The sequence below is a fragment of the Zeus faber genome (assembly GCF_960531495.2).
Source record: "Zeus faber genome assembly, chromosome: 3".
Classification (NCBI taxonomy): domain Eukaryota; kingdom Metazoa; phylum Chordata; class Actinopteri; order Zeiformes; family Zeidae; genus Zeus; species Zeus faber.
In genome coordinates, this window is record NC_137190.1 from 26,528,892 (window position 1) to 26,542,542 (window position 13,651).

The 13,651-nt window shown below is 42.2% G+C and overlaps 1 protein-coding gene across 1 annotated transcript; it reads left to right on the forward strand.

The window, feature by feature from the left end:
- Positions 1 to 814: 814 nt before the first annotated feature.
- rxfp3.3a2 (relaxin family peptide receptor 3.3a2) lies at positions 815 to 1,966 on the forward strand (the record flags this gene model as incomplete). Its single annotated transcript, XM_079997308.1, has 1 exon — positions 815 to 1,966. One exon carries the CDS (start codon positions 815 to 817, stop codon positions 1,964 to 1,966), a length of 1,152 nt encoding a protein of 383 aa, XP_079853434.1.
- Positions 1,967 to 13,651: the final 11,685 nt, after the last annotated feature.

Here is a 13,651-nt window from a genome sequence, read left to right on the forward strand (position 1 = left end):
TCAGAGCCCATCTGTCTAATCTCTGCGCCCCTCTAGTGGAGGGAAGGAGCAGGATGGTTCGTTGCTGGTTCATATCGCGGTGAAGATGCTCCTCTCTTTTCTATATTCTGAAGTTTTAATATGAGGGTCCACACTGCATATGTATCATATGTGTGCATATGTATGTTGTTACGTGGCCAGGAAACAGCCACAGCCTCACATCGCACAGCCCCAGTTGAATTGTTACGTTGAAATGGTGTGTTATCCAGTGCATTTTCTTTTAAGAGGTTGTGCTTTGCGTGGAATGCAATGGTAAAAGGTTTGAATACCAAAAAATACTGTGTCTATATAATGGAAAGTAATGGAAATCTTGTTTATATCCTCCCTGTTTCCTTAAGGGTATTTCTTTCCTGTTGGTTTTTGTGCGCGCTTTTACGATTGGTTTTTCTGTTTCTATGTCGCCAAAAATGAGATACCATATGTCCTGTGAACATGATGTGAGCATGACTGTATAACTATGAATATTGGACGAGAAGAGATCGAATGAAATAAAAAGTAAATTATAACAACAACAACAACAACAACAATCATCATCACCACCATCATATTGAATCCGTCTCAAACACATCGTGGATTTGTGCTGGGGCATTGCGGCTGTACAGCTGTACTGGGGTAATTGTCTCGTTCCACGCAGCCAGTCCTGACACGGAGCAGCGTCACTTGGAGACTCCTGCATAAAGCTCCCCTCACCCTGAGCGTGCGCTCAGTCCGACTCTAGATGCGTCCTCAGCAGAATGCACCCCCGGTTTCCGATCCATCCCTGTGATCGCCGGAGATGGAGCTGAACCAGAGCGCAACCACGAACGGCTCCTCCGCCGAAGACAGGTTCGGGAGCCTGGACGACATCGACGTCACGGCGGACGGGAGCCCCATCCTGCGGATCGCCATCTCCGTGGTGTACTCCGTGGTGTGCGCGGTGGGTCTGGTGGGCAACCTGCTTGTGTTCTTCCTCATGAGGCTGAGGCAGGGTCGCAAGACGTCCAGCATCAACTTCTTCGTGCTCAACCTGGCCGTGACGGACTTCCAGTTCGTGCTCACCCTTCCCTTCTGGGCGGTGGACACGGCGCTGGACTTCAGCTGGCCGTTTGGAGACGCCATGTGCAAGATCGTCCTCTCCGTCACGGTGATGAACATGTACGCCAGCGTCTTCTTCCTCACCGCCATGAGCGTCACCCGCTACTGGTCCGTGGCCTCGGCTCTGAAGGACCGCAGATCGGGGTCGGTTAAGTGGGTGTGCGCGGTGCTGTGGGTGTCCGCCACCGCGGCCACCGCGCCCACGGCAGTCTTCTCAAACGTGACGATGGTGGCGGGCGAGAAACTGTGCCTCCTCAAGTTCCCAGAGGGACACGACTGGCTGGCACTGTACCACGTCCAGAAGATCCTAGTGGCCTTCATCATCCCCATGCTGGTGGTCTCCATCAGCTACCTGATGCTGCTGCGCTTCATCCAACGGAGAAGCATGCGCAACAAAAACAACCCCAAGAGAAGGTCCAGGGTCACCAGGTCCGTCACCGTGGTGGTGCTGTCCTTCTTCCTCTGCTGGATGCCCAACCACGCCATCACCTTCTGGGGGGTTTTGGTCAAGTTCAACGCGGTGAACTGGGATAAGAGCTACTACCTGGTGCACACCTACGTGTTCCCGGTCACCGTGTGCCTGGCGCACGCCAACAGCTGCCTGAACCCGGTGCTGTACTGCCTGATGCGGAGGGAGTTCAGGAAGATGCTCAGGGATTTGTTCTGGCGGATCCAAACCACGGCGATCAACAAGGATTATGCGTTTCGCACGCCGTCGGGCCCGTTTACTGCGCCCTACGAGGAGAACCGAGGGGCCAGCACACCTCTCCAGGGCCTTGAGCACGGACAGTTCCAGCTCTCCATCATAGACAGAAAGGGGCTCTCCCGCGCGAACATCATCTCAAGCGCTTGAAAAAAGGCGAGGGATTATTAAAAAGGATGGATTTTGGTTTACTTTCTGCGAGTTGCGTTTCTGTTGAACTGCCGCGTTAATACGCACGTCTACCATCAATATCTACCTTCATGCACGGGTGATACCGACCATTACGCACGGGCGATGCCGACAATTACGCACAGATAATACAGTACGCACGGGGATGTGGGGACGTATCCCCACATCGACATCCGGAATAGCTCACCGTAAACGTAAAGGGGGTAATGGAAGAGTTTCAGGAGGTTTTTATTTTTCCCTGAGACTAAATCATAGCGCGTAATGACGTAATATATTTGACATCCAGTGAATGTTGCTTTATTGTGCTTCTAAATATCTGTGGACAAAATATGATTGTCTGTTTGGAATACAGTCGTCTGTATATCATCATGAAATTGTAATAAAAGGCGTTGACAAGTGTTTCTTGGTTCTTATACAAAGGCATTCAATTCTTATGGAGATGTGTTTCCAAACACCACGGTCTACAGTGTGACGCACCAGAACAGGTATATTTCTTTGAAGTGTTCTTGCATTTCTTGAAAGCTGTGTATAAATTAAAGTTGTTATTATTATTATTATTATTATTATTATTATTATTATTATTATTATTATTATTATTATCTATTTGTTTGTTTGTTTGTTTGTTTGTTTGTTTATTTATTTATTACAATTTATTTAAATTATTATTATTATGAACCTCCTACAGTATGTCAGATCCAGACTGCCCTTCAAAGCATTGCAAGGTGTCCAAATATGATTTTGGAAAATATGGAAAGGGTAAATGGGTATGGGCTTTGCATCTGGGTAGACCCCAGTTGCAAAAACTGCCTATTGCACTCCCTAGATATGCTTTCACTAGAGAAAAATATCATTGGCTACTGGATAGGAAACAACATTAAGAAAACAATATCATATCTTTATATAAAGATACGAGGTGAAAGGCATCTACCTATGACACTATGGAAACCACTTGGTGGAGGGTGATTCGTGTGTGGTTTGTGGTATCGTTAGGATTTTATTAATACCAATGTCGATACTGATACTGCTTAGTGACACTGATATTTATCGATAGTCTTATTGAAACTACCCTCCATAATTTGGTGCAAAATAAAACATGACGTGAAAAACGTGAAAACAGTTCAGCAGTTATTTAGAATGACTTTTTTTTACAGAAATAACAAGTTGACTTGTTTTCTGAGTTTCCTGTTTATATAATAACGGTGGAGCAATTGCTACAAATGTCTGGTGGTGATGTGCCTTAATGCTGCTTCACTACCAGAAGCTAAGCTTAAACAATATTACCAATTACCAAATAGTTATAGTCCTTGAGTTTCCCAGGAACTAACAGACATATATAACAAAGAAAATTACTTCAAAACAATGTTTATAAATAGTAAAGATATGTATACAGAAGAATAAAGGATAATTCTGGCAACTCTCCTGTATTATTTGGCCCGCCCAAAAAATACATAAACAGTTTTTGTTGAAGAAAATTTGTATGTTGTCTTTCTCAGGGAGAGTTCGAGATCTCTCCTTAACTCTCCTTCTTACCCCACCACCAGAGGGCCGGGTCTTCTGAGGTAGGGATAGGAGGGAGGCCGCTGTAGACTGACACTTCACGCTTGATCTTTTCATGGGTGGTTAGTGCAGAATATTTTGCTGTAGAATGAGGGTCCTCCTCAGCTCGAGGTTTTCTTCTGTTAAGAGTTGTTCCCGTGGAGAGACTCTAGGTTCCTTGAAAACGGGAAGCTGAAATATAAGAAATATTGCCATATTAATGTCAGGCTTATTACTTTTTTGTTAGAACACATAGCATAGGTATTACAGAGTTACGTCTAACTTACGTCTTCCTCCTCCTCCTCCTCTTCATCATCGTCCCCATCCTGAGCCTACAGTCACCTCATCATCCTTCTCTGACAGCTGAGAGGGAGATTATCTAATTAATGTAACTTCACAGTAATGGTAGTATATCTTGTCACTCATTTATTAGGGAAAAACTATCAGCTTTCTATGAATTCTGATAATTAACTGTTTATATTATTTATTTATGTACTTATGTATTTATTTATTTAATGGTTTGTTTGTTTATTTATCATTTATTTTTTATTTGCACCTGGTAACATTTGGCTAGGTCACACAACTTTTTCATTCAAGGTGACCACAAACTATGAATCTTCCGCTTGAATTCTGAAGTGGTCCCCCAGCTTTTGAAGGATGGGCAGAATAGCTCGCCTGTCCCTTGACACGCACAGGGTAGTACATGTGTACAGAATGTGCATCAGACTGAGGAACTCCTCAGCCTTCCCAAAGTCATTGTCTGCGACCTTTTCAAGTCTTAGATGGAATTATTAAAATATTATAATGTATATATTGTACATTTCTTAAAAATATTTTTATCAGGGACAGGTACAGAAGTGAAAATGACAAGTATTTCCCATTTTTTGTTATCACAGGAACATCCCCAGGATGTTCAAAGAGGATCTCAACAACAAGAACACTAATGTCTCCATATAGAAAATAACAATACTAGTAATTATAGTATGAATATTTCAAATATTTCAAGCAATCAATAGTTCAGAAGTGAAACATTTTATGAAAATTTAAATCAGAATCAGAATCAGAGTCAGAATAGTTTTTATTGCCAAGTAAGTTTACACGAACAAGGAATTTGTCTTGGTTTTGGTGCATACATGAAACATAAATGTAAAACAATAAGTAAAATATTGGTGAAATATATAAGCATATGAAAAACTAAGGCTGGTTTTTTTGGGTTTTTTTTTTTTAATAACGCTGTACAGTTAATAAATAACATTAAGAATACTAAGAAGATGCAAAAAAAAATTAAAAATATATAAGTGAAGAATAAATAAATAACCAAAACAGAAGAGAAGAGAAGCAGACGGGAGGGGGGGGGGGGGGGGGGTTAGTCATGGGGCAGGGTTTGTATGAAAGAATTCCATTTAGGAAATAATTGAGAAGAGCTGCATTTTACTGAGAATCTCTTCTAATTTAAGAGAAGACTTAACACCCCTAAGCCACGGAGAAACAGATGGAGCCTTAGGGGATCTCCATAGAATTAAAATGTGGTGTCTTTCCAAAAGAGAGGTTAAGAATAATATGTCTGACTGGGAAGAATTCATTTGGGAAAAATCAACAGAGACCCAAACTATTACTATCAAGGGGCCAATCTTTAAATAGATTCTCAGAACCCTTGTCAAGATCCTAAAATACTCACTCCGGAATTTGTCTAGTCTGGGACAAAAAAATACCCCATGTCGCTCAGGTGACAAGAGGAAGCGTGACATCTGTCACATTGGTGTGCAATATTTGGATAGATTTCAGATAGTTGAGATTTTAAAAGGTGAACTGAGCTGTTGATATGTTGATGATGATGCAGTGTCTAGCTTGAAAGTCACGAAACAAGTGGGATGCAGGCAAATTAAAATCTGAGGATGGATCTGAGAAGCTAGAAAATGTGCCACCTAAGATTAATGCCTCGACTCTGCCACAACGTGTAAGTGACATCATTGAGTGATGGGCGATTCTTTATTAAAAGCATCAGGTTGGAGGCTCACATAAACTTAGTCACGTCTGAATTGAAACCAAATCCAGTGGGAAGACAGTACCACTTGGCTACTTGTAAAGCTGGAAGGATTGATTGGTAAGCAGGAGGCCAGTAGGGCCATTGGGGAAGATTAGGAACATGATTTAACCTCCAACCTTCACCATAACCACCCCAAAGGTTGAAGCCAATAAGTCAATTTGAGAATATGTGCTGACTAATGATAGAGCAGAAAATTGGGTAAAGCAAGTCCGCCACTGAATTTAAAATTTAGCAGTAATGTTGGCAGAAGATTTGCAAAAAATGGATAGGCAAAAACAAAGGGATACACTGAAACAAAAACAGAAATGTAGTAATGTTTACTGCATTCATTCTACCTATCTATGATAGAGGCAAGGAGTTCCACCTGTGGAGGTCTGCCTTGAGCTGGTTGACCAAGAAAGAGGAATTGGCAGAGTAGAGAAAGGGTAAAGCACGGGTCCCATTGATCCCAAGATCATTTTATTTTTCAATTGTTCCGCTCATTGTAATGCACCACTCCAGGAAAAAAAAAAAAAAATTAAAAAAGCGATTCACAATCAAAACACAATTCCATTTACACATTCCATGGCCAGAAAAGAGCAGGGAGAAGAAAAAACATAAATAAACAATAGAAATAGATGGTTGGTCAATTAGTTACCTAACCAATACTTACAATAACACGAGGAAAGAAAATAATGAATAATGAATGAATGAACTCTGAAATATTCTGAGACACCTTTGTTTTTACATGGGCTATATGAGATTCACATGTCCGTTTGTCATCCATTATCACATCCAAAGATCTAAATTTGTTACAACCAGGGCTAGGGGGGACTCCAACACACGACACAGAGACAGCTGGCAGACGGGGTAAAACAAAGGAGTTTTATTGAGAGACACTGGCGTGACGGAGGGTGAGACCCGGTAGGGTAGGATCAGGTCCACGGGTCCTGGAAGGCGGGACACCTGGACGGGACAAGGCCACTGGGCTGGGATGACAGGGATGACGTGGACGATGAAGGACGGATCCAGCTTCCGGGTGGGTGGAACAGGCGGCCAGGCTTGGCGAGGCAGGACAGGAATGGTTTGGACAGGGAAGGGAGAAAGGCAGGTTAGTATGGGAACTGTACACACAAATTCTCAGACGAGACGGCGCCACGAGAGATACTAACTGAGTCAGGTTAGCTGACGATCTGGCGATGAGTGGATGGAATAAACCGGGGAATAAATACTGCAGGTTGTGATGATTGATGGACCTCAGGTGTGTGGGGAGGTGCAGGAGGAAGGGGTGGCAGAGGGGACCAGGAAGGGGTTAGCGAGTGACAAAATTCAGACAGTATTTCGACATAAACTCCATCTACAGAAAGGGAAACTCTTTCATCCTTTCTTTGATTAGCAAAAACCATGAAACCATTTGTTTTGTTCAAATTTAAGGATAACTTATTTTCATCAAACTATCTTTTAAGTTTGACCATGTCATTTACAATGCTTTCTGCCAAAGCTTTAAATTTATCTCTTGAACTAAAAAAAAAATGGTGTCATCTGCAAGCAATCCAAATTGCAATATCTTATGTATTTATATGACAGTTCATATATGTCATTGATATACAAAATAAAAAGGTCTCGGCCCCAAAACTGAGCCTTGTGGGACTCCACATTCAGTCTTCATACACTTAGATGTATATCCAGCAAACTGTACATATTTTTTCTCCATTATCTAAATATCCGCTTTACCCGTTTAGAACAACTCCTCTCACAACTTATGTATGTCATTTAGAAATTAAGATGGTATGAACCACAGAATGAAATGCTTTTTTAGTTGATCACTACCTCTATTGTGTATTTCTTACGTTATTTTTTATTAATTCCAAAGCTGTAGATCGATTTGGCTAAATTCATTCTTTTCAATAAAAGTATCAAATTGTTGTACAAACGTTTTTTCAGGCACATTTGGAAAATTGTGAAAGCAAGGACACTGGCCGATAGTTAGTGAAGCTGTGTTTATCTCCCATTTGGAATAACTTCTTATATTGTCATTGTCTGGAAAAATATACCCATGTGAAAAGAAAGACAAAAAATATAGCTTAGAGGTTTGACTAATGGTTTTTTTCACAATAATCTTGTCCACCCCATCACTATCAGTTGATGTCTTATTTGGGGATTTTGTGATCATGAATCTAATTTCAATTTCACTCACTTCTCCAAGAAACATAGACTGCAACACTTTACTTCCCTCATTCCAGCCACAGTCTATTTGCCCATCATTATGTTTCTTTAATAAATTATACATATGATATTATTATAATCAAATATAATATTTGCAAGATTAGGCCCACCATTTACAAAAAAGGAATTAAATTCATTAACCACTTCATTCATGTTTTTATATGACCTTATTATTGTCATTAAGTAATTGACTGGGAAGACCTGTGGACATTTATTTACTATTACATTAATTAGAATTTTCCCACCGCCTTTTTTTTATGTTATTATAATATTCTTTCACATTTTAATTATAAACTTATTTTTTCTAAACCTTGTATTGCTTTTCAGTGGTCTTTGTTCTATTTTAAGAAGTCTCTGTAACATGCATTTTTCTTTTTGCATGCATTTTTTTAGCCCTTTGTTCACCAAGGCTTTTTTTATTATGATTGCATTTATGTGTACACGGTACTGTTGGAAAGTGATTATCACACAGTGCTAAGCAGCTGTTTGGAAATGTCACGTACCTCATCTCCATAAACCCCTTTCCACTCTTCTTTTAAGAGGTCATTCCTGAACTTGTTTATTGCTTCATCAGTGCTTACCTTTACATATCTATTGCAATTTTCCTCCTTCTTTCTCTTTATTTGACTATCATACATTGTGAATACAGGTAAATGGTCGCTTATGTAATTTATTACCAGCCCACTTTCAACCTTGTTTTCCATTACATTTATAAAAATGGCCTAATGACCTGGTGAGAAGGGTAAAAAAAATGCGTCTTGTGGTATGCTTTGTTGATTGATCAAACTTGACAGATATGGTGCTGAAAGACTGGTGCTGCAGACTTTTTACTTGGTTATCATCCTGATAAATGTCTTAGCCTCCTCTGGCAACATGAGGTCCTATTGCACACCTCCATAGATGATGCGCAACCGAGCTGGATGAAGAAGGTCGAATCCGACTCACTCGATATTGTTTAATTGACGACAGACAGCGTTAAAGGCAACACGGTCCAGCGCCGCCTTGGCTGTGTGATCCGGAGATCCGGAGAGACAGAGACTATATCCGTTGGAGCTCCCCTGCCTACCTGGGGATATTGATTCAGTCAGTGTAATAGTGAAGCATCACAGGTTTATGCTCTCTCCACGAGCGGCTCCTTCTCGAGTGTGAAAGCCTCTTTTAGAAGTGAAGACACGCTGGCAGTGGATGAGGAGGCAGAGCCCTCCTCTGGGACATCGATAATCCGGACGGTCTGACGGCGAGCTCTGGACTCCAAATCCTCACATTTTGTATTGTATTTTGACCACTTCTTTGCACAAATCTTCCACTCTGGTTTGAAGAGTAACAATGCCGTCAGTGCAGGTGGATATGCTGGCAAATAACTCAATCTTCAGAGCCAGCAGTTCAATCTTAATAGACAAGAGAGTATCGCCCAAAGTTGCTTGAAGATCAGCTTTAAATATTGCTGCGACATCATTGTTAAAAGCGGAGAGATGTTCAGTTTTGAGCGTGGGGAAATCTGTAGCGGGAGGCAGCGTGCCTCTAGCCTCTGGCGGTGGAGCGGAGCCCCTGTGGGTCAGGGAGGCACTGTGTGGGCCGCAGGAGAGACTGAGAGGTGTTTCCTCCTTTATCGACCGTAGGCAGCATTTTAGTAGTCAGAAATCAAAGTTACTATGTTAGTTGAGAGCTGCTTAAAATGTAAGCTGTAAATAGGGAACAGAAGGTCTCTAATGGCATGAAGAAAAATCTCTGCAGGAGCTCCCTAACTGGGGACTTACTCCATGTTTTTCTGAGCCGGAAGTCCAAGTTACAACATTAGTTGCTTTAATCATGACTTGAATTTTCATCATGCTGACACAAACTAGTTTTTCACCTCCTACATTATTGTGTTTGCTGGACTTTCATTAATATCTACTCGTTCTCTATCGGTGGTGCAGTGCATTGCACTGCTGCCTCACAGCAAGAACGTCCTGGGTTTGATTCCCCCCTGGGGCGCTGTTGGCACCGTGCTCCCGCAGGTTATCTCCGAAATAGGAGCCTTTCTGTGTGGATTTTGCATGTTCTCCCCGTGCTCACATGGGGTTTCCTCCACCTACCATCAGTTAGGACCCCCACCAGAAACACGCACACATCATCGTCTGACCAGCGATGGACACTTGGTCCCCGGGTGTGTCGACAAATGCTGCCCCCTGGAGGAAGGACAAGTCAGGATGGGAAAAATGCAGAGGCCTCATTTCACCGGCCACCATCCACAGCATATGTGTGGTGTGTTGCGTGACAATTAAAGATTCTTCTACCTGTCTTTCCTCGTGAGCCTTTTGGCTCGTGGGTCCAAGAAAGCTGCTTGTATGGCTGGAAATTGCTCCCACTAATCTTTCGGCCATGAGAAACAGAGTTCCAGTGTGTCCTCACATCCAGGACAACAGAATGGTCAGGCAGGCCTGAAACATATAAAGGACACCATTGAAATCACTTTAAATGAATTTAGTTCGGCCTGAATGATACTGAAACAATGAAGCTTAGTTTCTTAGTGAGGATACATTGCTTCCCCTGGAACACGGTCTTCACGATGGATGATCTCTTCATCCACTCAATGACATCCCGGATCCTCGCCATCCATGTGGAGATGGTTCTCCAAGGTTGAGAGTATGCACCAAGCATCCAAGCTTTATGATTTGGAGCTGTCGTACAGCACAACCATATTTGCAGCATTATCTACAGCTATTTATTTTGTTTTTGGTTTTTTTTAACCCTTGCTGTTAGCATGCTTGACACACAACAGCATTTGTATGCTATTGCATCGAGGACAGAGTTCATTTGCAAGTGGAGTTGAAGTTCTCAACCTGCAATGTCACTTTTTTATTCATTTTTTAATCATCAAGAACTGCTGCAATAACTCTGTCCTGTGGACGACCTGTAGGATCACAAGAGCCCAGTGTTTTGTTCCACAGAACCACCACCAATTACCCTCTGTGGAGAACGATTTTACCATGTTTCGGTGTTTAAACAACTAATCACTACTCCAAGAGGGGAAGATTCACCGCTGGTGAGACGAATAAACATAGAATCAAACAACATGTACCCCTAATAGAAACATCAGACGACAACATGTATCAACAAAACAGAGTTAATTAAGTCCAGGACAACAGGAAAAGCAATTAGGTTGGTGGCCCCTTTCTGTCACAGTTATGACAGTAAAAGAATGAGAAAAGGGGAGGGATGTAATCATGAGGGTATTTATATATAGGTTACAGAATCTTGCATTTGTGTTTCATGAGGTCGCTAGTGTTACCCCCTTTACGCGCAACTTCCTTTTGACATATACTGTACAGTAATGTGAGCCCACACATTTGAGCATTTTGCCCTGTAAGCCGTGACTGGAGAGCACAGAATGTAAACACGCAGTTACGCAACATCAAGCGTAATCGCCTGATGCCGGCAGCTTTGTCATCATTAGGGGGCGGTACGGAATTAGAATGCTAGCTATGTTAGAATTAATTAACGCTACATAAATACTGATAGCAGTAGTTTGTCCAGAAGCATATCAATATACCATTTATTCCAGAAATCTTGCATGGAGATCAGGGTGAGATTGGAAGACAGCTCTTGCAGTCACAAAGCATCAAGTATCTGATGAGATTCCCCTTAATTTGATTCAGCAGAAAAACATATTTGAGGTTTTATTTATTTGTGTAAAACATAATAGACATAAATGGAAACCAGCATAAACCATGTATTACAAGCCAAGACAATTGTGCAGGAGGTAAAAGTTATATGTAGCCTTGAGGCTGTGATGTCCGTCTCCATAGTAAATTGTACAATTGTACAAACAACCATCCGGTTGTTGTTTTTTGCCATCCCATTGGTGCCATCCCATTGGTGGAGTCATCAGCGGGTTCTTTTTTTGCCATTCCATTGGTGCCATCCCATTGGTGGGGTCATCAGCGGGTTCGCCTAAGGCTGGCTCATGCATGCATTCAAGTTGTCAGACACCTTGCCACACAAGGTGTAGGTGGATGCCATTAGAAACTTACAGGGAAAGCTTATAAATGTAGCTGTATGAATGAAAACTTTAATATGGCCTTTAAAAGAGCATGAGTCAACCTTGCTCCGATAGAAAAAGTTAGCAATGACAGTATTTAAGAGTCACAGTAATCAGCTCAGTTCTTGAGGGGAACATTTTTCATCATGAATTTTCTTTGAGATGTTTTATATTCTCTGCGGAGCGATGATTGGTACAGTAAGCACCGCAACCTCACAACAGCGGTGACCCGGATTCGACTAAGCGTGCTAATCTCCTGTCTAGTTTGTACTTCAGTTTCTTCCCGCCTCTTCAGACGTGGCAGCCGGTCCCATTTGCACTCCTAAAGGGTTTAGACCGACGGCTGCTTGTAAATGAAATGAGGGACGCGAATGGAATGAAGTGACACAAGCCATTAACTCACGAGTCACGTCGCTCCCTGCCTCGCTACCGATACGTAGGCTCCATCCTCTCAGGTCCCTGAACACAATCAACAAAATGTATGAATTCATTCAGGTCAAGATGAGACATTTCTATTTCTATATGCATTGTTCCTCTCTGGCCCCCTTTGTCTGTCTCTGGGTCCCTATGTCCCTGTCTGTGTCCGGTGTCAGATCCCTGCTGCTGCACACCTGTCCCCGGTCTGCCATCTCACCCCCTGTCTTCACCTTCCTCGTCTCTCCTTTTGTATTTAACCCGCGGTCCCCCTTCCCTCTTCCCTGTCAGATCGTGCGCTCATGTTTCCCGGTGTGTGCGCCTCTGCCTCTTGAACTCTCGGTCCTGTCCACGGTCCGGAGTCCCTGCCCGTTCCTGGACCCTGATCCTCTGCCTGCCTCCACGTTAAACCTTGTACCTACTCCCAAAACCGTTTTGTGTCCTGCATTGGAGTTCACCTGAGCGCATTAGTAACAATAACAGAATTACATTCTATTTAAATGGAAGAACATTTCGATTCAAGAGTGTATGAGTGCTGCTTACAGATGATTACAATACAAACTTTCAACTGACAATGTGCGGCTAATGAGATGAGCCATGAGAAAATATGTTCTGAGGGACTGACCACACATTATATGCTTTCATTTTGTTGAAGCAAAGCAGATTCGAAGGTCAAACAGCAAATGCTCTCGACGGCGTCTTCAAATGCTCTTGTAATTCTCTCGGGCAGAGGTCTTCAGAGAACTGGAGCTCTTATGATCTCTTCACTTTGCAAACACTTGACCAGAGGGCTCAAAAAAACGTTTTGGATGAGGTTTTTCCAACGCCCATGATCCATCGCTGCGAGGCCATTCCCGCGCCCTTCTCTCATCTGTTTTTTTCCCTTTTCTTCTTTACTTAAGGATGTGGGGCCCGGAGATTGTATGTATGTTTTGTTTTATTTGATAAGTATGGCACAGTATATCATTTCAATAACTTCTTATTCAATTGAAACCATTGTTATAAATATTTCAATTCAGAAGTATTATAATAGAAAGACAGTTGGGTTTCTTTCCTTGGTCTTTCACTCTCAGCCTGCGTCTGCCAATTTTCCGTACCCTTTTCAACAATACTCTTCTCAGCCAAGCGGTATTGTTCGGCTGATCCTAAAACAGGGAACAGGAACGCTCGAGTGACTGAACCATGAGAATAATGTTTTAAATATTTAGGCTTCAAACAACACACTGTTCAGATCCATTTTATAGTATGGATTTCAATATTTTGTGGCGAGATGCTGTGTTCTGCTGCTGTGGGAATTAACCACCGGGAGCAGATAATCGCCAAAATATCAGCCAATTGTAATTTTTCCTCTAAAAATGACAGCATTTTATGGATCTATTCTAATTTATTTTCTTTCTGCAGCCAAACATCACCACTTAAAGAT